Consider the following 22,352-nt stretch of genomic DNA (forward strand, 5'->3'; position numbering starts at 1 on the left):
CAAACGCTCTCTTAATTCCTTGACTTTCAGTAAGCAAGATGCTGACAACCTTTCTGCCTCCATGTCAAAAGCCCATAAATTATAAGCTGACAAGTACCATAGCCTGTCTCAAGAAAATGAAAGAAAGCAAATAAACGAGACCGAAATGAGAAACAATATTAACGGTAGGGTAACACGGGCCATGTTACTGCCGAATCACGTTCACGCTTGACAAATTGTACCGTCAATGGACGTATTTTACTTGTAATAGACGAATTCAAAGCCAATTGGAAGAACTTTAGTTAAGGCTAGCCAATATCCAACAAAGATTAATCTCAATCAATATATTAAAGACTCCTTATGATCTCATCGAAAATTATGAAACCCATAGGAATGATGACGTCCCTAAAAATATAAAATTGCACTACAATTTTTATCAATATGGTTGGACCTATCTATATCAATCCCAAATAAAAATATATGATACAATGTTTCTCATGCCATTTTCATATTCCAAGGTGAACTTTCACAAGGGAGAACCCAAACACACAATAGCAAAGCAATTATGAGCAAGAAAATGTCTCCCAAATCTTCACCTTCTCCTTCTTCTTCTTCCATGTCCCAACATCCTTTCTTCCCTACTGTAAGTCTCCATATTTATGTCTCAAGCAACACTTTTATGAAGATAGCTTATAGCAAATCTGCTTGAAAATGATTAATCTTATGAAGTTTGTTCTTCTTAACAGGTAAAAGTACATGATGATCGGAAAGAAGATGACAGCATCGAGCATAAAGTACGTGCTGGATCTACGTCGAGCAAGGGGCCTGAGAAAAGAGCAGGCAGTCCTGAGCAGCCCATCGGCAAAAGGGTCGAGGTGGTGTCAGTCTCGTGCGATGGCTGCCGCCCCCATCAATACTCCTGGGAGAGTAAGATCTCTGTGGTTCCTTTAGAGTATGACAGTCGCGGACTTGAAAAGGGTGTCCCCATCATGATTCCCAGCCCCAGTAGCATGTTCAGGATGATCATCTCATCCTTGTCGAGGAGAAGCCCAGCAGCAGTGGGGAGTCGGACCAGTCGGATCATGGAGGATGAATCCTGGAAGGTGGCGCTTGATGAGCTCTCCCGCAAGCTGATAGAGACCATGAGGGAGAGCGATGCAGCGCTACTGGAAGTTTCGAGGCTGAAGTACTCAATGGTGGAGCTCGACAAGAAGCTAAACGGGCTCGAGGTCTACTGCCATAGCATGAAATCTGGTCTTGAAGAGCACCGCAGATCATCAACGTATCCGCTGTTTCAAATAGCCCACAGCCCCGGGAGGCCAAGCAAGAACTCGGTCGTCAACAATGACAAAATTATTGGGAGTTTCTCCATTGCAGAATCGAAAGCACGGAAATGTGTAAGGACCTTGACCCGATTGATCGTGTTAGAGCTTCGATATGCTGGTTCTAAGGTCCATGGGGCAATTTCTGGGCTGCTGAGGCCCTACAACATAAACATCTTACCTTCAACTAATCCTAGGAGTCTGGTCCTTTACCTTGATGCTTTACTGAATAACATATTCTTCGAAGATTTCGAAACGATCGGGTTCCACGCGAATGCTGCTAACCCAATATTGAACACTATCGAGCTCTGCCAGGCGAATTTTGCCTCCTACAAGTCCCTCAAAGGGATGACTTGGCCAGGAGTCCTAGAGAAGGGAACGAGGCATTTTTGTGATCGGTTCAGCAGGTTCTGCGATAGGAAGATGAGTGACATCGTGAGCAGGCTTGGCTGGGGCCGTGCATGGCCAGAGGCGCTCCTGGAAGCATTCTTCGGGGCATCAAAGAGTGTATGGTTGGTTCACCTTCTGGCCAACTCTGTCCATCCAGGCTTGCCGATCTTCAGAGTTGATGCGGGGACGAAGTTTGATCCGGTTTACATGGAAGACCTAGGACAGGACAAACTCGGAGATCAAAGGTCCGGTTCCGCTAATATCCAGCTCATGGTGTCGCCGGGTTTCTATATTCAGGATTGTGTAATCAAGTGCAAGGTTTTTGCAGGCAGCAGTGCTATGTAGCTTTACCATGCCTTCCGATCAGAACGAACCAATTAGCTTCATCTTTTATCTCCTACACGCATGGTGGAGGTATGGTGGAGGTTGCATAGATCTGAATTACGAAAATTAAGATAGTGATTGTACGTCTTACAATTGCCGAGAACGAGATGGGATGAAAATGACATTAAATGTGATACCCGAGCTCACAGATTATTTTGCGTGATTTTTTTAGCATCATAAAATCCCACCTTGAGGTTGATTAATTGAATCAAAGTAAACGCCTGTCTTTTATTATTATTATTATTTTTTTCTGGTCAAGTGAAAGAAGGTTCCTAGTATTTTATTGTTAAGTATAGTTATGATTCTTTCAGTCTATCTATCTATTCAGCAAATAAATAGAAATTCTCTCTATCAATATGTATGGTCTTGGACCATTAATAATGATTTTTCTTTAGAATTCGGTTACTTAATCGATCCACTTACTTCTATTATGTTAATATTAATTTTGTTTCGAGTGAGTATTACTCCTTATGTGTAACACTCAATCAAAATACTTAAAAGTGAGAAATCGGCCCCATAACGAGCTCACAAATTCTCACTTATAAGTATTTTGATCGGTTCTTATTCATCCACAGTGAATGAATAACACTTATTGAGAGCTCTTTTGAGAGTACGGTAAGAGGTTCCATAATCACTTTTCCTTATAATTTTAAGCAGATTTGGTGTTCGGTGAGAGTTTTTGAAATCATGATTTGAGTCGAAATTGCGATTGCAAACGTGATTTCCTCAAGCAGGTTAATAGATACTTATAAAATCTGATTCTGCATATTCTGTATCGAGTATTAATAATTGTCGTTTTTACTTGCAGCGGTTTTAAATTAGTTTCCTACAAACACTTTAACTTATTATGAAATCAACATTTACTTTTCAGCAATTTCATTTCAATACTTTTCAATCACCAACAACACTACCGAACCAAGCCTGAATATAGACATTATTGCAGTCGAAATCTAGAAAAATAACACAAAGGCTATGGAAGTAATTTTACAAGTCTCCTTGGTCAGCCTCATCAACTAAAAGCCCACTTCCTTTTGTGCTGGGCCTGGCCCATGTAATCTGAGCTTAGCCCATTTCTCTCTCTGGATGTGCTCATTTGCTGCTTCGCTCAGTAGCCTGATTTGATCCACTCCGCCGCCTGCTCTCTCCCCTCCCCCTCCCCACCACAAACCCCCCCCGGTCACGACACACACACCGTGGCGTTGTCAAGCCCCTGCCGCCGCCGTTCAATTGCCGGCGGTAGAAGCGGCGGTTCTAATCTGACGGTTCCCTAATTTGCAGATTCTCACTTCGTCTCCATCGCAGTGCTGCCTATCCTATCAATATCCAATGGCACATTCATCAAGTCTGACCTCCGTCGGTCTTGTCGCTTCCGGCCTCGTCCCACGGGCCGCTTTCCCGCGGGGAAGGTACGGGGTGCTCATCTCGACTTCAATGTCGCCTTCCCGGGGTCTCAGGGTTCGCGCCGTGCAGGACAACGACGCGCCGCGGAGGCTTATTGACATATTGCGAGTCGTGCCCGAGTTCTCCAGGAATTATTTCAGGAGCCCGTCCCGGAGGGCCCTGTTTGGCGGGATCTCCCTGCTGGGGGGATTCTACGTGGCGCAGACGATCTCGTTGTCGTTCGGAGCTCTCGGAGTGAACGACGTAATCGCTGCGGTGATCTGCGTTCTCCTGACGGAGTACGTGACGAGGTTTTATTATAGCAGGCCGAAGGTGACTTTCCCGGTTGCCCTACTCAACAACTTCAAGATGGGATTCACTTATGGACTGTTCATAGATGCGTTTAAACTTGCTAGCTAGCTGATGATCATATGTCTCACTATATGTATGTTTCTACAATCATATATATATATATATATGTGTGTGTGTGTAATTTGGACTCTGGGAATTGGCAATCCATTTCTTGTACATATAACATTTTTATGAATAGAAACTCTCATGCAAAGATTTGGCATCCATGTCTTCCTCTCATCGCGAAAATCCCCGGTTGGTCGGACTTTGTGGCTCGTGTCTTCTGTTTCAAGTTTGAAAATGATGTAGAAATGAGACTGATTGATTGATCGGGTGAGGTGCTCTTGAGATCATTATTCTGAGTCGCGAGCTGGGTAGACAGCAGAAATCCTGTCAGGGTTATATTATCGGAAGGCAGGCTTGAGCAGCCGCAGCACCAAATCATGACTCTGGAGAAGCTCGGGACAACAGGTCGATACGAGCTCAATATCGACAAGCAACCAAATAACAACAATGGAAACGTGCTGTTGAGGGAATTCAACGCAGACCACTTTAGTTTTTGACAGGAGAGGTCGGGCCATTTAGCTGATCCTTCCTGATAAAAAAATCACCATCGAAAACAGAGATAACATGAGTCCCAGTGTGAATTAATCCATAGGTTAACTTAGAAAAAGGGTTAATGGCATGTTTTTTTGACATTAGAGATTAAAAACCAAAAGGTAAAATCGCCATCTTTCACTCTTAGCTGATTCATCTTCATCATAGCATAGGTTTCTTTCTTCAGTTATTTCATTTCTTTCCTTACTTGAATCCATGTTCTTGCTATCAGAACAAGAATCAAAGAAGAGACGTAGTGAATAAACCGGGGGACCGGAATGTCGAAACGATTCCCATATAGCGGAGTCTGTATGTTCCAAGTCAGAGGCATAAGGAATTTACATGACCTGGAGAGGAATTCCCTCATTTTACAAGGCCAACCAGGTTCCACCCTGCTGAGACGAATGAATTCCTAGATCCGCCTCACAGCCGTTACGTCGAGGATTCTCCGTCCATGTGGATGGAGCACCCCCTCTCTTGCCTGGAGCTTCTTGAACCACGTTGTCTATGGAGTGTCAAGATATATGTCTATCACTTCATATGATCGCTATGCTGTCAATCAAGAGGTTTGAAATTCTGTCCTTCTGTTGTCTCCCGCAAGTATAGGGGGTTGTGCAAGTAATAAAGGGATGAGTTATGTATCGTTCCCACGAGGAATTGATTCAATAATTTTACTAATCACTAAAATTATCACACCTCAATAATAGTCAAACCAATCGATATGAGATGTAACATTAAAGACAACGAAGTAACTAACACGATAGTGTCTAATTCGACTAAAGATAACCGATGATGAGGAAGCCTAGGGTCTCGATTTCCCTCTATGTTATCTTTAACTTCACTCATGCTCTCCTTCGCATAGTCTTGAATGACCGGATGTATTACCCCGAGATTTCGGAGTTCTCTCCTAGGTATCTTTCGATTTGCCTAGGGGACATATCTATTCAAACAAAGTTTCTATTGAGACTCAAACTCTAAATAAACTCATCAAGTTCCAATCTCGATCATGGGTGCCTAAGGCAAGCACGTATATTTCTATCGGTTAGGGCCGGCAATATTTGACACGACATGGATACGACACGAAGTTAAACGGGTTCGGGTTCGGGTTTTTTGATATTCGGTCTAAACGGGTTCAACCCGTTTAGATACGATTAATAAGCGTGTCTTAACGGGTTGAACCCGTGTAACCCGATTATACACGATTAAACCTGTTTATTTAGACGTGTTTAATCGTGTTATTTAATCGTGTAACCCGTTAACCCTTTTATTTAATTGAATTTACCAAAATACCCTTCCACTAACCCTAATTTTGAAATTTCCTCCTTCGATTGTCCTTGCCTTCCTGTAATCAGTATTCAGTAACCCTTCCTCCTTCAGTTCCGCCTCCACCCTGAGGCCCTAAGTCAAGCGTCCACCGTTCCATCGTCCACGGTCCTGAATCCTTCCGCCGTTCCGATCGATCTCGATCCTGCGACCTTTACTCCGCGACCGCGACCCACGACTCGAGCCCTCTCTCCGACCTCAAACGAAGCGACGTCAGCTCGGTCCTCGGTCCTCTCTCCGAGTGATAATCATCAGCGGATCATAGGGTTACAGGTACTGTACAAGCTCTTTCCTTCCCTCTCCATTCACAATCATCTCGCAGATTCCTTTCGTCCCCTGTCGCTTCTCCATCAAAGAGCATTGAACCCTTTGCAATTCATCGTGGATTTGTCGTCTTGGAGTTGTCGATTCCTCTCCTTCCATTTCGTGTCTTTGATTTTCTTCTTCTCCGATGCAACTGTAAATATGGATTGATTGGACGAATGGGTCGTGTTAACGTGTTCGGATAACCGGTTATAATCATGTCGTGCATGGACATATGTACCTATTATGACACGTTTCGATAAACAGGTTTAAACGTGTCTAAACGGGTTGACACGGATATAAACGTGTCGTGTATGGGTTTCCAAAACCTGACCCGTTTAATAAACGTGTCGTGTACGGGTTATGACTTCAATGACACGAACCCGTTTAGACACGACACGTATAAACACGACACGATACAAATTGCCACCTCTACTATCGGTACCCGCGAAACAACCCAACTATCAACTAATCAAGTCAAACAAACGCTATTCCATTCCCTACCTAAACCGTAGCTTACTCCGTCGAGTTTGCTAAGATTATTGGGTTAATGTAATTGATGGCAAAACAATCACAAGCATTAAGAATGGGATCAAATAAGCACATATATTCATTCAACAATATGATCGAGAGAGTTTCATGAAGTTAGTTCAACATCGAGCTCCATCGATACTCTAGAATAAGAGTTAGCTCATGGCTATGGAGTTCATCGACTCAACAAAAGACATCATTCCAGAGGAGAGAGAAGACTGATGAAGAGGTGATGAAAAACTCTAAGAAGTCGATGTCTCGACTTGAGCTCGAGTTCTCCTCCTTGCTCTCCTTCTTTTCCTTTTCTTTTGAGCTCTGTTTTCCTCCATTCTCAGTAGCTTCCCTAACTCTCTTCCTTGCCGCCAAAGAAGAGGAGAGAAAAGAGAGATGGAAAGATGCGTATGTGTTCTTTCCCTAGTTGTCATCCACTGGTTTACCAATTGCCTTCAACTGGTCACAAATGGATTTAAAGTCGCTTAGGTAAAGAGCAAGATTAGACTCTTTCCTGATATGCTGTAGCTGCGTCAAAAGGTCGAATTCGCTAACAACCGAACTTTGTTTGAAGTGAGTGGTGAGGGCCCGCCATACTTCAGCTGCAGCGGTCAATCCAACAGCATGGCCAAGAACTTCTTCCGACAGTGTGCCAATAATCCATGATTTTACCAGTCGATCGGTACGTACTCAAGAAGTATAGTTTGGGTTCTTGACTTCAGCTCCATCCCGTTGCACCATCTTCGCAGGTGGGACTGTATCTCCGTTCAGGGAACCAAGCAGGTCCTGGCTCTCAACTAGAGACGTTTACTTGTGTCTCCCATAACAAGTAATTGTTTTTTGTAAGTCTAAGAGTGACAAAGTTAGCTACATTAATCGTAGTAGGGAAAGGGAAAGCCAAGTGAGTGTTCTGATCGGCCATGGGAGAGGTCTTAGAACCCTAGATGCTCTGACACCGAATGAAAGTTCGAGAGAAAGAGTTTGGTGAATAATTTCACGTTAATTGCTGTGAGTGTTGTACATCAGTATATATACAAGTAATTAGAGAATAAGAGAGAATGATGCTATGCTAACTGCCTATTCTATTTACATGATTTGAGGATTTATCTGAAGTAGAATCTCCTCAAGAATCGTTTGGTACGACAGCTGAATCATTTGGAGGAGAGATATTCGAACTGATCAGAATGTTTCCGTTAATAATCTTCAAAGTCAAAACCGAACTGGCTTGTTCTGCCAGAAGCAGCAGCTCAGAATTAAATTAAGCCAGTGCACAAATTGACCCCATGGAGCTGGTGCGAACAGGCCCATTTGTCACATGGGTTATACCTTTTGAAACGTACTATCATTTAGGCTTTAAATTTGACTGTATGTGCTGTTACACTCATGATTACATGATCCAGTTATCAAATATCTATTCGTTTGAACTGCATAATCATGATAATGGGCTCGATGATTTTGCTGCACGGTCCTTAAGAAGCAGAGGATTATGTCAAGTGTGATGACCGTATAGCTGAAGTAGACGTTCCCGCAGATCGGGTCAATCTTAGCTCTTTAAGAAGTGGTTCTTTCCATAAGTTTTTGGAATATGGTCTTGACTGATTCTTTATGCTTGCAGAAGATATTTACAGCCGAGCATGGGGAGGGACATTAAACAGTTTTCTGTGCTTTCCAAGCGGAAGACGTATGACTGTCATGAGGCTTGGATGTCACGCTCGTTCCACCTAATAATCAGTTGGAGAATGGACCTTGACAACAGAACATTCGAGAAGCGCAATCTAGGAGAGCTTACAGAGTGTTTATTTTATTTTATTTATTTATTTTATCCGATTCCATTTCGAAGAGAGTGAAATAGCTGGTTTTGCTGTTTTAACAGTCTCACATATATTTGTACATCACATAAATTTGTGGCATAAATTCCCTTTTAGTTCTTGCGTCCTAGATGGGTCATTAAGGTTGGCCATTTCGTGAGCTAGGGTGTAACTTCAGTGCAGGTGTTTAATGTCTAGATGGACGTTAAATTTCCTTGATATTGCCGATGGTTGGTCAATATTGGGGCCAATTTTGATCATTTCTGCCATCTTATATTTGTTTTGTATTTTCACTTGTTCATCCCTTGATCAGTATTGCGAGGAACAAATAATAATATATAAGTCTAGAGGCATTATCGACCTGTCACCTCGTTTGTCACTGAAGAGCAAGCCCTGGAAGAGGGTGTCTACCAAGTGTGAGCATGATAAACAATTCCGGGCAACAAAAATTTGTGAATTGAAGGTAGCAGTCATTAAGTTTGACGCAAATTTTGATACCCTTCTCATAGCACTCGAGCTTCTCACCAGAACTTAATTGTCATGTAGACAATCAAAAGGGAGCATTCTCAGCTTTCTCATGAAGCACATGGATGCGTGGATTCAATTCCCGAGTTGAATAACACAGTTTCTGGAGTCCAAGAATTGGGTATGTTTGGGAGAATTGCTCTCTTGGTACACTTACTCATGGCTATATAACTCTGTTATTGGATTTCATGGCTAAGTTCATCATGCTTTAGATTTGTCCAGTGTGAAGATCTCAAAATGAAGTACAGTGAAGAGCAAACAAAGAGAAGGAAGCTCTTCAACCGACTTCAGGAAACAAAAGGCATGTTCCCTATATAATTTGTAATTCTGGATAAAATGGAATGTGATTCAGTATTGTGGGTTATGTATTTTTTTTTTCAGTTTCCTTTTAGATGAACAAATTTGTTTTCTTTTGTAGATGTTTTAACCCTTTTAGATGCATTTCAGTCATTTATACTCATCATTTCCTTAATGTGCAAGACGTATTCTGCTTGATTTGTTATCCATGCAAATGTGACTTTTGTTTCTCTCGAGCATGGTGTTATAGAAATCCTGGTAGCTAATGTTGTTGTCCATTAAGCAAGGAAGAGGTATCGGCTGGTTGTCCGGCAGCTACGGACTTCAAATTTGCAAAAGATGGAGATCTAGGGATCCTCACAGGCTGCTCCACTTGGAAGACCTGTAAATTCGACAGGGTCTTTAGACTCTTTACACTGAAAGATGATCAAGGTACTATTCTCTTCCCTAACTAGAGAAAATAATTAACATTGCGATTCCATTATTTCATTATGAGTCTTATATGGCCATTCTTTCTTCTCTTTTCCAGCAGTTGATGTGTTTGCAGATGCTTCACCACTGGTATATTCTCTGTGTGGATGGTTACAACGTCTGTATCTTTTCTTATGGCCAGACGAGAACTGGGAAGACATTTACGTTGGAAGGCACAGAACACAACCGTGGAGTAAACTACAGGACCCTTGGACAACTCTTTGGAACAGCCAAGGAAAGGATCGAAACATTCACTTACAGCATATCAGTTAGCGTCCTTGAGTCCTACAATGAGCAGACACGAGACCTCTTGGCAACATCATCAGCATCAAAAAAGTAAACTAAATCCCGTTTACTCTCTGTTATTTGGTCTCAAAATTTATTTGACTTTGATTTAAGCAGGCTTATGATTGTTTTTCCCAGGTTGGAGATTAAATAAGCGTCTCAAGGATTTCACGACGTCCTTGGGATTGTAGAGGCCAAAGTTGAGAACATCAAGGAAGTATGGGATGTACTTCAAGCAGGAATCTATGCTAGGGCTGTTGGGTCAAATAATGTCGCGAGCATACTAGTCGATCTCACTGGCACAAAACTTTTACTTCTAACATTCTTTCTCATTTGATCTTTTACCGAAAAATAATCTGACTCTTCCTTGTTTTTCAGTATGCTATGTATAACGGTGAGATCGAGAAACATGATAACTGGGTAGTGCACTAGCAGCAAGCTATGGCTCGTGGACTTGGCAGGCCAGGAGAGGCTTGGAGAAACTGATGTGCAGGGTGAGAGACTGAAGGAAGCTCAGAATATCAATCGATCCCTTTCAGCCCTTGGAGATGTAATTTCTGCTTTAGCAAATACAAGCAGTCATATCCCATACAGAAACTCGAAACTGACACATCTGCTTCAATATTCTCTGGGTAAATCAAAATGCCGCCCCAAATCTTGTCAGATCTTTGGCCATATAAAATGAAGTTCGTGAGTAGCCTAATTTGCTGAGATCTATTGCTTTCACAGGTGGTGACTCGAAAAGTGTGATGTTAGTTAGCAAATTGGTCCCTCAGCCACTGATTTGGGCGAGACATTATTGAGTTTTGCCATGTGGGCTCCAGGTATTGAATTGGGTCCTGCTCAGAAGCAAATCGCCCCCAGTGAGCTTCAGAAGATGAAAACAATGGTATAGTGAAACTGCGCTTGTATCCAGTTATCATTGATAATTTGAATAACAATAACATTATACCCTGCCCCTGTGTAGCTCGAGAAAGCAGGCAGCAGTCCAGATCCAATGATGAATCTCTAGGGAAGTTAGATTCAACATCCAAAACCTGGAGAGTAAGGCGAAAAACCGGGACCAAGTTTAGAAAAACTTGCTGGAGAAAATCAAAGAGCAAGAAGATCATCTAGAATTTTAGACCTCCTTGCACAGCCAGTCAGCGTGACAGGCCTCGCGACTTTTAGACACACTGAAGGGAAAGGAAGAAGTTTGCTCCACTCTTCAGAAAGAGGTCAGGGACCATCACTTCTTTATGGGGGGAAGTTTTTTTTCTTCACAATTAGAGATCGTGATTGAGACCTTTCAGAGTCTGTCACAGCAACAGAAGGTGAGCAAAGTGGTCCTTCAGTTGTGGTGTTATCATCAAAAACATAAACTTAGTATTATACTTCTTTTGTTTTTAACCAGGTGAAAAATCTCGAAGACAAAACTCAGAGAGCAACTGCAGGAATCCGAGCATCATTCCCAAGTCCTAACAAGAAAAGGTCTTTTATCCACAATCAATTATCATGCTTGAAGCACCTCAATGATCTCTCATGTTCTCTCTGACACTTCTTATTATGATTCTGTACCCTGCAATTCCATAAGGGAGCTCGAGCAATAACTGGCAGAGAAAAAAGAGAACTCCGTGTCCTCATCTCTTCAGCAGAAGGTAATCCATTTTCTTGATCTATGCCCATTTTCATTCCCAAAAAACCATAAGATAAGTGAATTGCAATTATTGTAAACATAAGATGAATACTCTTCTCCACTGTGGTTTCCTTAGTTTGTACCAACATAACAGAATGTTATCATTGCATGCCTTGTCGTGCAGTGGTTTGCTGGTCCACAAATACACAAGCAAAGTTACTGCATTACAGGGTATCAAGAGAAACCTCCACGGCTGAACCTGCTACTGCTCTTCATGGTTGGGCCTAATACTGCTGTGCATATTTCCTTTGAAGACCCCTCCGCAGATCTTAAGGATATTTGTCGAAGACCTTCTCCCACATGGAATTCAGGCATTCACTGTTTTCATCAACTACCCTTTTCCATTTTTTCTCAAGGTCGGTTTTCGCTCGCATCAGGGAAGCATCCAACTCCAGCAAGAGTTCGCTCCCCATTTGCGCATTCTTCTTCAGTCCTTCGTTCTCCTCCTTCAGATTCATCTCTCAGCCTCTACCTGTTGAATCAGTGTTTGCAGATTCTTCTTCTCAGCATTTGCCTGTTGATTCTCCTTCTGCAAATTCTCCTTTTCGGCCTCTGCCTGTTGAATCTTCTTCTTCAGATTTTCATTCTCAGCCTGTGCCTTTCGAATCTCCTTCTTCAGATTCTCCCTCTCACCTTCTGCTTGCCCCGGTTCAGTCTCAGTCTTCCTGAGTTCGTCTCGACAGCGCCGTAAATCTTCAAGGAAGTCCTGGCAACGAAGCATCGCATCGAAACCCGAACGAAGTATTGGGCTGCTTTTTCGTTGTCGGTCTCTTTCTGACTGCTTGCTTTGAAACTTCCATATAAATAAGAAATAATCTTCTGCACTGTCACACCGTCTTCAATGGTAGCATTCGGTGGAAGTTTCAGCATGTCACCTTTAGTGGACTTCGGTCCCATATTTTCGAGTTCTGCATTACAAAAACATGGGTTGGAATAAAACAAACAATATACATTAGTTAGATTGTGAAAGGATTCTCTCGAAATTGTACCCCACGACAGAGAGTTGTAATCATGAGTGTTAAAAAACTTTGCTAACATGGATTATCGAAGAAATACAAATTTAGGAACCCAACTATATATGACAAAATCACTTATGACTAGCATTATATTATATGAAAAAAGCATATGAAAAACTACTCACGAACAAATTGATGGAGATAATGAAAATTTCAAATATTTCCTTCTCATCTCAAACATACATTCGGATGAGACAATCCCCTCTTCCACAAAGAACTTTCGACTGACATGGATCAGCAAGGAACACAAATTTAGGAACCCAAACTTATGACGACCATTATATTATATATTATATATGTGAAAAAAGTATATGAAAAACTACTCACATTTATATCTAATAAATTTGAACAAATTGATGGAGATCATGAAAAATCAAATCTTTGCCCTTCATCTCATACATACATTCGGATGAGACAATCCCATCCTCTACTAAGAACTTTTACGGACATGGATCAGCAAAAAAAACAAATTTAGGAACCCAAACTTACGACTAGCATTATGAAAAACTACAAACATTTATATCTAACAAATTTGAACAAATTGATGGAGATAATGAAAAATCAAATGTTTGCCCTTCATCTCATACATACATTCGGATGAGACAATCCCCTTTTCCTCAAAGAACTTTTATTGACCCAGACCCACGAAACCAAGAATTCTCAAATTTCAATCGAGCTCAACACTGAAACCCAGGAGTTTGGTCGGTTGTCACATGTACTTAACAATAATCAGACCAAACATTCTTTATGTGGTGAGTGTTCGTCGAGATTCTTAAATTGTGCAAAAGAATCTCACATGACAACTGCAAAGAGGGTTCTGAGATATCTGAAAGGGACATCTTCTTATGGAATCAAGTTCAAGAAGAATAAGGAGTTTAAGCTATTGGTTTTCAGATAGTGATTGGGCAGGATGTGCAGATGACATGAAGAGCACTTCTAGATATTTGCTTTAGTCTTGGTTCAGCTTGCTTTTCCTGGTGTTCAAATAAGCAGGAAACTGTTGGTCAATCTACTGTTGAAGCTGAGTTTAAAGCAGCAGCAGCAAATCAAGCACTTTGGCTAAGGAAGCTGATGCAGGATCTGCATTTAAGCTCAAAGGAAGGAACTCAAGTGTACGCGAACAATCAAGCCACTTTAGCAATCTCTCATAATCCTATTTTTCATGGAAGGACTAAGCACTTTAAGGTGAAGTACTATTTTCTTAGACAAATGCAGCAAAATGGTGATGCAGAATTGATGATCAACTTGCAGATATCTTTACTAAGTCCTTTCATGTTGAGAGATTTGAGTTTCTAAGGGAGAAGATTGGTGTGTGCAACAACCATTGATCCAAGGAGGAGTGCTGGAGTTGCATTAGATGGATTGCATCAGAGCTGTTACATTATTCTACTTGTGTTAGTTGATTGGTTAGTCATGTGTTAGTAGTTGTTTGTTTTCCTAACTTGCTGGTTTGAAGGGATTTGTTAGCATTTGTTTAGGTATTCTATTTCTGCACGTGAGGTGCAGTTACTGTCTTCCTTTGTTTAAGTTTTCAACTAGTGTCTTTGGGTATGTAACTAAAAACATTCACATTAGTGAGAAGCTGAAGTCATTTCCTTTTTCTCTCATCTGGACTCTTTCCTCTTCTCAACCGAGTTCTGCTGATTTTCTGTGAGGATTATACAAAGAGAGTTTGTTTGTTCTTAGAATAAAAGAACTGACAAAAAGGCTAGAAAGAATGACCGAGTTCGTCGAAGAGACCATGAAGAAGTTTCAAGAGCAACGGTTGAAGATAGACGAGTTTAGATTCCACGACGAATGCCTTGCAAAGGCCCACAGGGGTTGGTTGCACGAATAGATAAGTGGATGGGCATCGCTCTTGACAACAACGTCCAAGAGATAAGCATTGTCAACAAATAAATCCGCCCATACTTTAATTTCAGAAAGGATTCTCTCTTTTCCTGTCTATTATTTCCCTTAAATTAATGGGTGGGAGTTTGGTTCTTTCATCCTCATCCGATGCATCAATGAACATCTGCTGTCGCTCACTCTTGATCAGATGTTCAGGAGACCCATGAGTGCATGCCATTCCCCTGAGTTTCTCTTAATTACATAGTGCAGGGGCCTGACGGAAATCAGGGTTTCCAGTCCTCGTAATATCAAGAGGGTGCATCTTCAAACATCTTAAGGTACTAGACTAGTCAAAATAGAAGCCCCAAGTCTAGAAAGCTTCCACCACCGGTACAGCGTGAATGGTTCGAGGAATTCCTATCCAGGTTTCCAATGCTGCAAGACTTGACCATTGACTCCTGCTCCTTATTGAGAAGGATCAGAATTTCTAGCCCCTTGGTTAAGAGCAAAGCAATCAAGTGCTGCTATAAATTCATAGACATCAATCTTGACAATCCAGAGCTAATGTGGTTCGAGCTACAGGCAAGAGATGGAATGCTGCCATCCATATGGATGGAGAATCCTCCATGTAATGAGAATCCTCTGTGTAACGACTGTGAGGCTGATCTAGAAATTCATTCCTCTGGGCAGGTGGAACCTGGTTGGCCTTGTAAGATGAGGGAATTCCTATCCAGGTCATGCAAATTCTATAGGCCTCTAACTTTGAACATACGGACTCCGGTATGCTATCAAATACGGAATCTATTTGACCTTTTGGTTCCTTGGTTTAATTCGCTGCATCTTTTCTTCCATTCTTGCTCTGATAGCATCCCCTTGTTTTTTGTTCCTCCAGGATTTAGATTTTGGGCTCCAGTTTGACATCGGATACGAATGGTTGGCTACACTGGCATGCAGTTCGGACCAATTATCGCACACTCGTTATGAGGCCATGTTAGGCAGGCTAAGCAAGAAGATGCTGCCCCTGGCAATTGACCCAGCTAAAATGAATGGCTTGCTCTGGACTCCTCAACCTACTTCTGTAGCCGAAGTTGCAGCTTTGTTAGGGGATGATTTCGTACAGGTACACTAATTTCCTTCCCCCATTCTTTGAGATTGTACTTGAAAACCCAAAATGTTAACTTTACATATGCTTCATTTTGGATTGAACGACAGTTCTGCTGCGAGAAGGTTGCCGAAAGACAAGGTCATTCAACTTCAGGGTGCTGCGGCTGTTGGCCGCATCGATTGGAGCATTTCAAGATTGAAACGATCAAGGGAAGCGATTATAGAGGACCTATATGTGGAGACAGACACACAATATGGATCAAGTAAGGAAAGAAAATAAATGGGAATGTAATGTCTGCTTGCTTCCATCGCCATGCCTACGGCTATGGGTGGGTATAGAAGCATTGCGCTAGGAGAGATTAACAATAAGCTCTTTTCATCTTGAGATCTCTTTTCTTATTTGATTATTTATTAAATTTGATTAACCTTAGGATTGTTTCATACTGGGAATTCGTTATATCTCTTGTTTTGGTGGTGATCTTTCGTCTTAGGACGGATCCTAAATGGCCCGACTTTTCCTTTGTCAAACTTGGTTTGTGTTGAATTCACTCAATTAATCGCAATTGTTATGTTCACAACCACTGTTGTTATTTGGTTACCTGTCCATATTGGGCTCACACCAGCCTGATGTCCTAAGTTTCTCAGATGTCGTGTTTTGGCGCTGGAGGCAGTTTATTGTAACAGGATTCTGCTGTCTACCCAGCTTGTGACTCTGATCAATTAATGATCTCAAGACCACCTCAATAAATCAGCCCATCATTTTGAAACTTCAAACAGCAGACAGGGGCCGCAAAATCCATAAACCAGGATTGTCTCGATGGAAGAAATGTAGCAAGAAGTTGGAGGAAGACATCGGATGCCAAATTTTTGCAGCGGAGTTTCTATTCCTAAAATATTACATACAAGAAAAGTATTGCCAACAGTTACATATAATCCACAAAATATATAATGATACGTATGATCATCACCTAGCTAGCTAGCTTAAACGCACGTATAAATAAGCAGTGCATAAGTGAATCCCACACTGAAGTTGTTCAGGAGAGAGACTTGAAAAGTCACTCTCTGCCTGCCACAATAAAAACTCGTCCTGTACTATGTGAGGAGAACACAGAACACTGCAGCAATCACGCTGATCACTCCAAGAGCTCCGAACGATAACGAGATTGCTTGCGCCACGCAGAAGCCACCCAGCATGGAGATTCCGTCAAATGGGGTCCTCGGGCACAGGCTACTGAAATTAGTTCCTTTCCTCAGGAACTTGGGCACGACTCTTAGTATGTCAATTGAATAGTTCCTTGGGAAAATAACAGTTTTCCTGGGGCCTCGGAAGTACCCGTCAGCAAACCATGTGTTATTTCTTGGCGGCCAGACAGTTTTTCTCGGCGGTTTTGTTGGAGGTCAAGTGCCAGCCCCTGGGTACACCGTCTTTTCTTGGGGGCAGCACGCCATCCTCACTAATCTTTTGATAGGTTTCTGGCACCGAGTACCGGTCTCACTAAATCACATTCTATAAACTTATGAACTAATCAGCCACAGGACGACCTATCTATAGACTCGTGACTGTAAACGGAATGAAACAACAGTGAATATGCACATTAGTGCCTATGATAAGCTGAGGGAGACCAGGCCATCAAGGCAAGCTAGCTATTTGGGCTAAGATCAGCAGGCATGGTCACAACCCGAGAGAGATGAGATCCTACTTCTACCGATTATATGATCAAGGAGACTGATGGCTTTCATCAACTACACACGGTATAAAAAGGACACAGTTGGAAGTCGATACATACAAATTGATGAGGATCAGAGTATCTGTGATGCCCAGGTCCACATTAATAATTTCCTACATGAAAAAAGTGGTCAAGCTCTCCGACGTAAAGACAATAATAAAATGGGAAAAGTACCAAATGGAACATTACGTTTGGGGGTTTAGCACATTAAGGCCGTAACATTATATTTATGTGTGTGTGATAAGGCCACTACTTTTTGGAAAACCTTTGAATTGGGCCAACTCTGATTTTCTTTAATATTATTTCAATTTAACAAATTTAGAAATTTAAAATAATAAAATCTTTTGATAAGGCCTCCTTTGTTTGTATACGATTCAGCGCTTATTCCCCGCGTCACAATTTTGGGTTTTATGAATGGAGAAAATCCATGTACTATACGCTGGGTGTATTTTACTCTTTAGCGGAATGATCCAGTTCGAAGTGTAATAGTCCATTGTACCGGCCATGTTCAGCGTACAGTGGACCGACCCTGTTAGAAGTGGATTGGTCCATTGGACTCTAGATGTCGGGGTGCACATCGAAATGATTTTTTTGAAACGTTGTTATGGCTTCGTTAACAAATATAAATAAACATTATGGGCTTAATGCGGAAAACCCCCAAACTTAATGCCTAGTTGATTACTTTTTTTTCCCGAATCTAATTAAGAACAACCATACTGTGCTGATCGATGGTCTCTTTCATCCTTGTCCCACCTTATTCAATTCATCCGCCCTATTCGTCTCTGTTCTGTACGGCTGTCCACTCTCGTCTTCTCTCTTTAATTCCCTGTTTGTTCCTTCGCAAGCGCTGATCATAGTACTCAGGTAATCACTAGCGGGTTGTTAAGCCAAATCATGAAAGAGCTTTTTCTCTGAGACTCTGAGTAGGTCAAAAAGAGATTTTGGATGATGAAATTGGGCTCCTGGGTGTTCCTTATACCATGTTTGTAGTAGTTGTCTGCAGCTTTGCTTATAGAAATATTTGACTTGTTAGATCGGCGATGGAGAGAAATTTGGTCTGGTTCTTCTCTTTTCTTTGGACATACCAGAGTTTCGCGAGTGATTAAACTTACTACTCTCGTTACACGCATCAAATTTTCAATTGTTTTCATTTTTAGAGGTCGACTTCAAAAGACTATAGGGAGGATATTACCTATGGGGAAGTTTTAGAGTGAAAGTTATTCTACTTTGAGATAGAAAACACGTCCAGGGCAATAATTAGCTAGAGACTGCTTTTCATATTAAGGGTATTAGCATTCTTGTACATTCATGTTAGGATAGGTTTTTTTATTTTTGGGGTTACGAGTAAGGTCCAAAGGCATAGGGCAAAACAATAGAAATTCTAATAGCCAATGATAGGAATAGCCTCACAACGGGCATCGAATCCTCTTCGATAGAGAGGGGGTGTAGCATTGCACTACACCATCTTTCTCTTTATAATATAGATAGATATAGATATCTATATATATGTATACATGTGTTCGTTTCTCTTTCATTTCTCCTATCATAAGAAACACTGCAATTACTTTGGTTGCTGATATTTACAGTGACCTTTCAACAATGGGCAAGCAGAGGAAATTATTAGCGATGGATGATGATGGTATTGGTGTGGATGATGGATTCTCAAGCTTACCAGAGCCCCTAATCCAACACATACTTTCCTTCTTGCCCTTCCGGGAAGCCGTGAAGGCGGCTTTGGTGTGCAAGTCGTGGGGTCAGGCATGCTCTTCTTTCCCAATCCTCGATTTCCAGACTACGGAGTTTGTCGGCAAGAACAGCCAGAATACTGGCAAAAAGCTAGAAATAATGATGGAGCTCGTGGAAGAAACCATGATGAGGTTTCAAGACCAGCAGTTGAAGATAGACATGTTCAAATTCCACGACGAATGCCTCGCGGAGGGCCCCAGGGGCTGGTTCCATCATATAGATAAGTGGATAGGCATAGCTCTTGACAACAATGTCGAAGAGAGAAGCATTATTGATGGATCTCTTGGCGACCAGTCGTACCTGCTTTCAGAAAGGATTCTGTCCGCCCCGTCTATTATTTCCCTTAAATTGAAGGGTGGGGGTTTGGCTCTTTCCGCCTCGTCCGATGCCTCAATAAACCTCAAGCATCTGCGATCACTCACTCTTGAACTTTTCTCTATTGATGATCGGATGTTCAAGAGGCTTGTCAGTGCATGCCATTCACTCGAGTTTCTCTCAATTGCACACTGCAGGGCCCTGAAGGAAATCAGGGTTTCTGGGCCTCATAATATCAAGAGGGTGCATCTTGAAACATCATATCCTACTACACTAGTCGAAATAGAAGCCCCGAGTCTAGAAAGCTTCCACTACCGATACATCAGCTTTGGACATGCAGAATCCCTTGTGCTTACTTTGAATCACAGTCCAAATCTCAAGAGCTTAAAGGTGGCGAATGTATCAAACTCCGATGAATGGTTCGAGGAATTCCTATCGAGGTTCCCCGTGCTGGAAGACTTGACTATTGAGTCCTGCTTCCTATTGAGAAGGATCAGAATTTTAAGCCCATTGATTAGGAGCGTAGTGATCAAGCATTGCCATAATTTGATAGACATCAATCTTGAGACTCCAGAGCTTACATTGTTCGAGCTCCATGCAAGAGATGGAATGCTGCCATCCATACGGAAGAAGACTACCCCGTCTAATGACTGTGCGGCTCATCTAATAATTCTTTCCTCTCAGCAGGTGGAACCTGGTTGGTCTTGTAAGCTGATGAGTGAATTCCTCCCAACAGCTTGCAAATTATTTAGGCCGATGACTTTGAATGTTTGGACTCCGGTATGCTATCAGATACTCAATCTATTGATTTTTCCTCAGATGGGTTCGCTCGTTTATTTCGCTGCATATATTATTTCATTCTTATTCTGAAGCATCCTCTCGATTTTTTGTTCTTCCCCAGGGGTTCGCTTTTGAACTCAGCTCTCACATCAGATACCGATGGTTGGCAAAGTTGGCGTGCAACTTAAAACAATTGTTGGGAGTTTGGTTACGCAGCCTAAGCGAGAAGATGCTGCCCCTGGCAATTGACCCAGCTAAAGTGAATGGCTTGCTCTTGACTCCTCATCCTACTTCTGCAACCATAATTGCAGGTTTGTCAGAAGACGATTTCTTACAGGTACTCTCATTTTCTTCCTCCATTTTTGAGATTGAATATGAAAACCATGAAACGTTAATTGTTTAATATATACTTCATTTGGATTGAATACCAGTTCTTCTGCAAGAAGGTCGCTGAGACACAAGGTCGTTCAACTTCAGGGAGCTGTGACTGTTGGCCCTGGCCGCATCAGTTGGAAGATTTGAAGATTGAAACAGTCACAGGAAGCGATTACAGGGGACCTATACGGAGAGACAGGCACACAATATGAATGAGTAAGGAAAGAAAACAAAAAGGGTTAAGTAATGTCTGCTTGCTTCCGCTGCTGTGCTGATGGCTGTAGCTTGTGTATAGAAGGATCGAGCTCAGAAGAAGATATTAACAAATACAAATATGATGAAGATGAAGCAGCTAAGCCTATAGCAGAAGCTGGCGATTTTTTTTTTTCAATGTAAAAAAGACATAGGATTAGCCCTTTCCTAATTATCCTTAGGATTGTTACATACAGAGAATTTGTTATCTCTGTTTTCGATGGTGATTTTTTATCAGGATGGATCTGCTAAATGGCCTGACCTCTCTTCTGTCAAACTGAAGTGATCTGAGTTGAATTCCCTTGATCACACGTCTTTCATTCACAACTATTACTGTTATTTTTTCACATGTCGATATTCGGCTCTTATTGAACTGTTGTCCTGAGCTTCTCTGAGGTCACCGTTTTGGCAGTGAGGCTGCTCAACCCTGCCTTCCGATAATACCATGATAGGATTCTGCTGTCTACCCAGCTTGCGACTCAGATTAATGATGTCAAGAGCACCTCACTCAATCAATCAATCAGCTCCGCTTCTTCTACATCATGTTCAAACTTCAAACAGCAGACACGAGCTGTAAAGTTCCCCAACTGGGATTTATCTGCAGTGTTAGTACGATGCTCTTCGTTTCATCTCCATAAATGGCCTTTCTTTCGACCTAAGTCTACCGTCTCACAGTGGCTCTTGCTTGGTTGTGTAGTTCCAGTGCAATGTCTGTTTAACAGTTGATGCTCTCCGAGTCTGTCTCACTGTGGCTGTTGCTTCACGATGAGTAGCAATTTTTCATTTACATTTCGAGTGGCTTCGGTTATGTACAACAATGAGATGCTTGGAGTATCGGAAAAGTGAGGGTTTGGTGTAATATTAGTTATATCTAATGTCCCATAAAAGATAAAACTGACGAATAATTCCCATGCTCATGTAAAGCTGCATTGAGCTGCATTTCATGTGGGGATGGATTCGGGTGTTTATGTTCTTATTCATTGTGTGTCGATATCTTGCTTAATGTAGTTTGATCTGTGATTTTTGAGATTGGTCAGAAAGAAGTAACAACCATAAATTTACCCATGAACATGAGGATAAGACGGAGAAAAGTGCAGGGTGAGCGCCTCAGTAAGTACACAATGCGACTCTCACTCTTCGGTTCCGTGCCGTGTAAAGGGCGATAAGGCAACGCAGAGCTCGCGTACCTTAAATGATTCCTGGAATGATATTGGCTACCACTTCGGTCCTGTGATTTATCTAATAACATACCATGGGCGGTTATTTTACCTCTGGTATTCATGTATTGGACTTTGTTTTCTTATTATGAAGAATGTAATTTTGCTACCAATTGCTCCCTAGATGTATAATATTGGCCATTGGCCCCATCGCGACTCAATTTATTTTAGGATATCCGCTAGGAATCTCCAGCTAGGTCGTCATTTATAAATATTTCAATTATTTCCGTGGCCGTGTTTTCTGAGACTCATGACAATTGATTATGCGATTTCCGAAGTGAATGGCGAGGTGCTTGGGTTAGGAAAGCTACGGGGGGAAGATAATAATCAACCAAATGCACCGGCTCCTACCAGAAGATGATTGCGAAGTTGGTGTAG

General features: G+C 41.9%; 4 protein-coding genes and 1 pseudogene across 4 annotated transcripts; all 5 read left to right on the plus strand.

The window, feature by feature from the left end:
- The first annotated feature begins 439 nt into the window (after positions 1–439).
- Positions 440–2,472, plus strand: LOC116192599 (IRK-interacting protein-like). Its single transcript, XM_031521191.1, has 2 exons — positions 440–622; positions 726–2,472. The coding sequence occupies exons 1-2, from the start codon at positions 545–547 to the stop codon at positions 2,034–2,036; spliced, it is 1,389 nt and encodes a 462-aa protein (XP_031377051.1). The 5' UTR covers positions 440–544; the 3' UTR covers positions 2,037–2,472.
- Positions 2,473–3,197: 725 nt separating this feature from the next.
- On the plus strand, positions 3,198–4,033 carry LOC116215698 (ycf20-like protein). Its single transcript, XM_031551559.1, has one exon. The coding sequence runs from the start codon at positions 3,402–3,404 to the stop codon at positions 3,873–3,875; it is 474 nt and encodes a 157-aa protein (XP_031407419.1). The 5' UTR covers positions 3,198–3,401; the 3' UTR covers positions 3,876–4,033.
- A 1,162-nt stretch (positions 4,034–5,195) lies between these two features.
- On the plus strand, positions 5,196–11,334 carry LOC116206868 (annotated as a pseudogene).
- A 2,861-nt stretch (positions 11,335–14,195) lies between these two features.
- LOC116192527 lies at positions 14,196–16,115 on the plus strand. Its single transcript, XM_031521100.1, has 3 exons — positions 14,196–15,238; positions 15,351–15,578; positions 15,671–16,115. The coding sequence occupies exons 1-3, from the start codon at positions 14,891–14,893 to the stop codon at positions 15,827–15,829; spliced, it is 735 nt and encodes a 244-aa protein (XP_031376960.1). The 5' UTR covers positions 14,196–14,890; the 3' UTR covers positions 15,830–16,115.
- Positions 16,116–18,574: 2,459 nt separating this feature from the next.
- Positions 18,575–21,104, plus strand: LOC116198420. Its single transcript, XM_031528600.1, has 3 exons — positions 18,575–20,130; positions 20,252–20,467; positions 20,562–21,104. Exons 1-3 carry the CDS (start codon positions 18,796–18,798, stop codon positions 20,715–20,717), a joined length of 1,707 nt encoding a protein of 568 aa, XP_031384460.1. The 5' UTR covers positions 18,575–18,795; the 3' UTR covers positions 20,718–21,104.
- Positions 21,105–22,352: the final 1,248 nt, after the last annotated feature.

The sequence above is a fragment of the Punica granatum genome, chromosome 1 (genome assembly GCF_007655135.1).
Source record: "Punica granatum isolate Tunisia-2019 chromosome 1, ASM765513v2, whole genome shotgun sequence".
NCBI classification, from domain to species: Eukaryota; Viridiplantae; Streptophyta; class Magnoliopsida; order Myrtales; family Lythraceae; genus Punica; species Punica granatum.

Bases quoted from the DNA above. Each gene is read 5' to 3' on its own strand.
- LOC116192599 (XM_031521191.1), top strand. From the start codon at position 545: ATGAGCAAGAAAATGTCTCCCAAATCTTCACCTTCTCCTTCTTCTTCT. The intron at 623-725 runs GTAAGTCTCCAT...TCTTCTTAACAG, and splicing joins AACATCCTTTCTTCCCTACT to GTAAAAGTACATGATGATCG.
- LOC116215698 (XM_031551559.1), top strand. From the start codon at position 3,402: ATGGCACATTCATCAAGTCTGACCTCCGTCGGTCTTGTCGCTTCCGGC.
- LOC116192527 (XM_031521100.1), top strand. From the start codon at position 14,891: ATGCTGCAAGACTTGACCATTGACTCCTGCTCCTTATTGAGAAGGATC. The intron at 15,239-15,350 runs GTATGCTATCAA...TTGTTCCTCCAG, and splicing joins CTTTGAACATACGGACTCCG to GATTTAGATTTTGGGCTCCA. The intron at 15,579-15,670 runs GTACACTAATTT...ATTGAACGACAG, and splicing joins TAGGGGATGATTTCGTACAG to TTCTGCTGCGAGAAGGTTGC.
- LOC116198420 (XM_031528600.1), top strand. From the start codon at position 18,796: ATGTATACATGTGTTCGTTTCTCTTTCATTTCTCCTATCATAAGAAAC. The intron at 20,131-20,251 runs GTATGCTATCAG...GTTCTTCCCCAG, and splicing joins CTTTGAATGTTTGGACTCCG to GGGTTCGCTTTTGAACTCAG. The intron at 20,468-20,561 runs GTACTCTCATTT...ATTGAATACCAG, and splicing joins CAGAAGACGATTTCTTACAG to TTCTTCTGCAAGAAGGTCGC.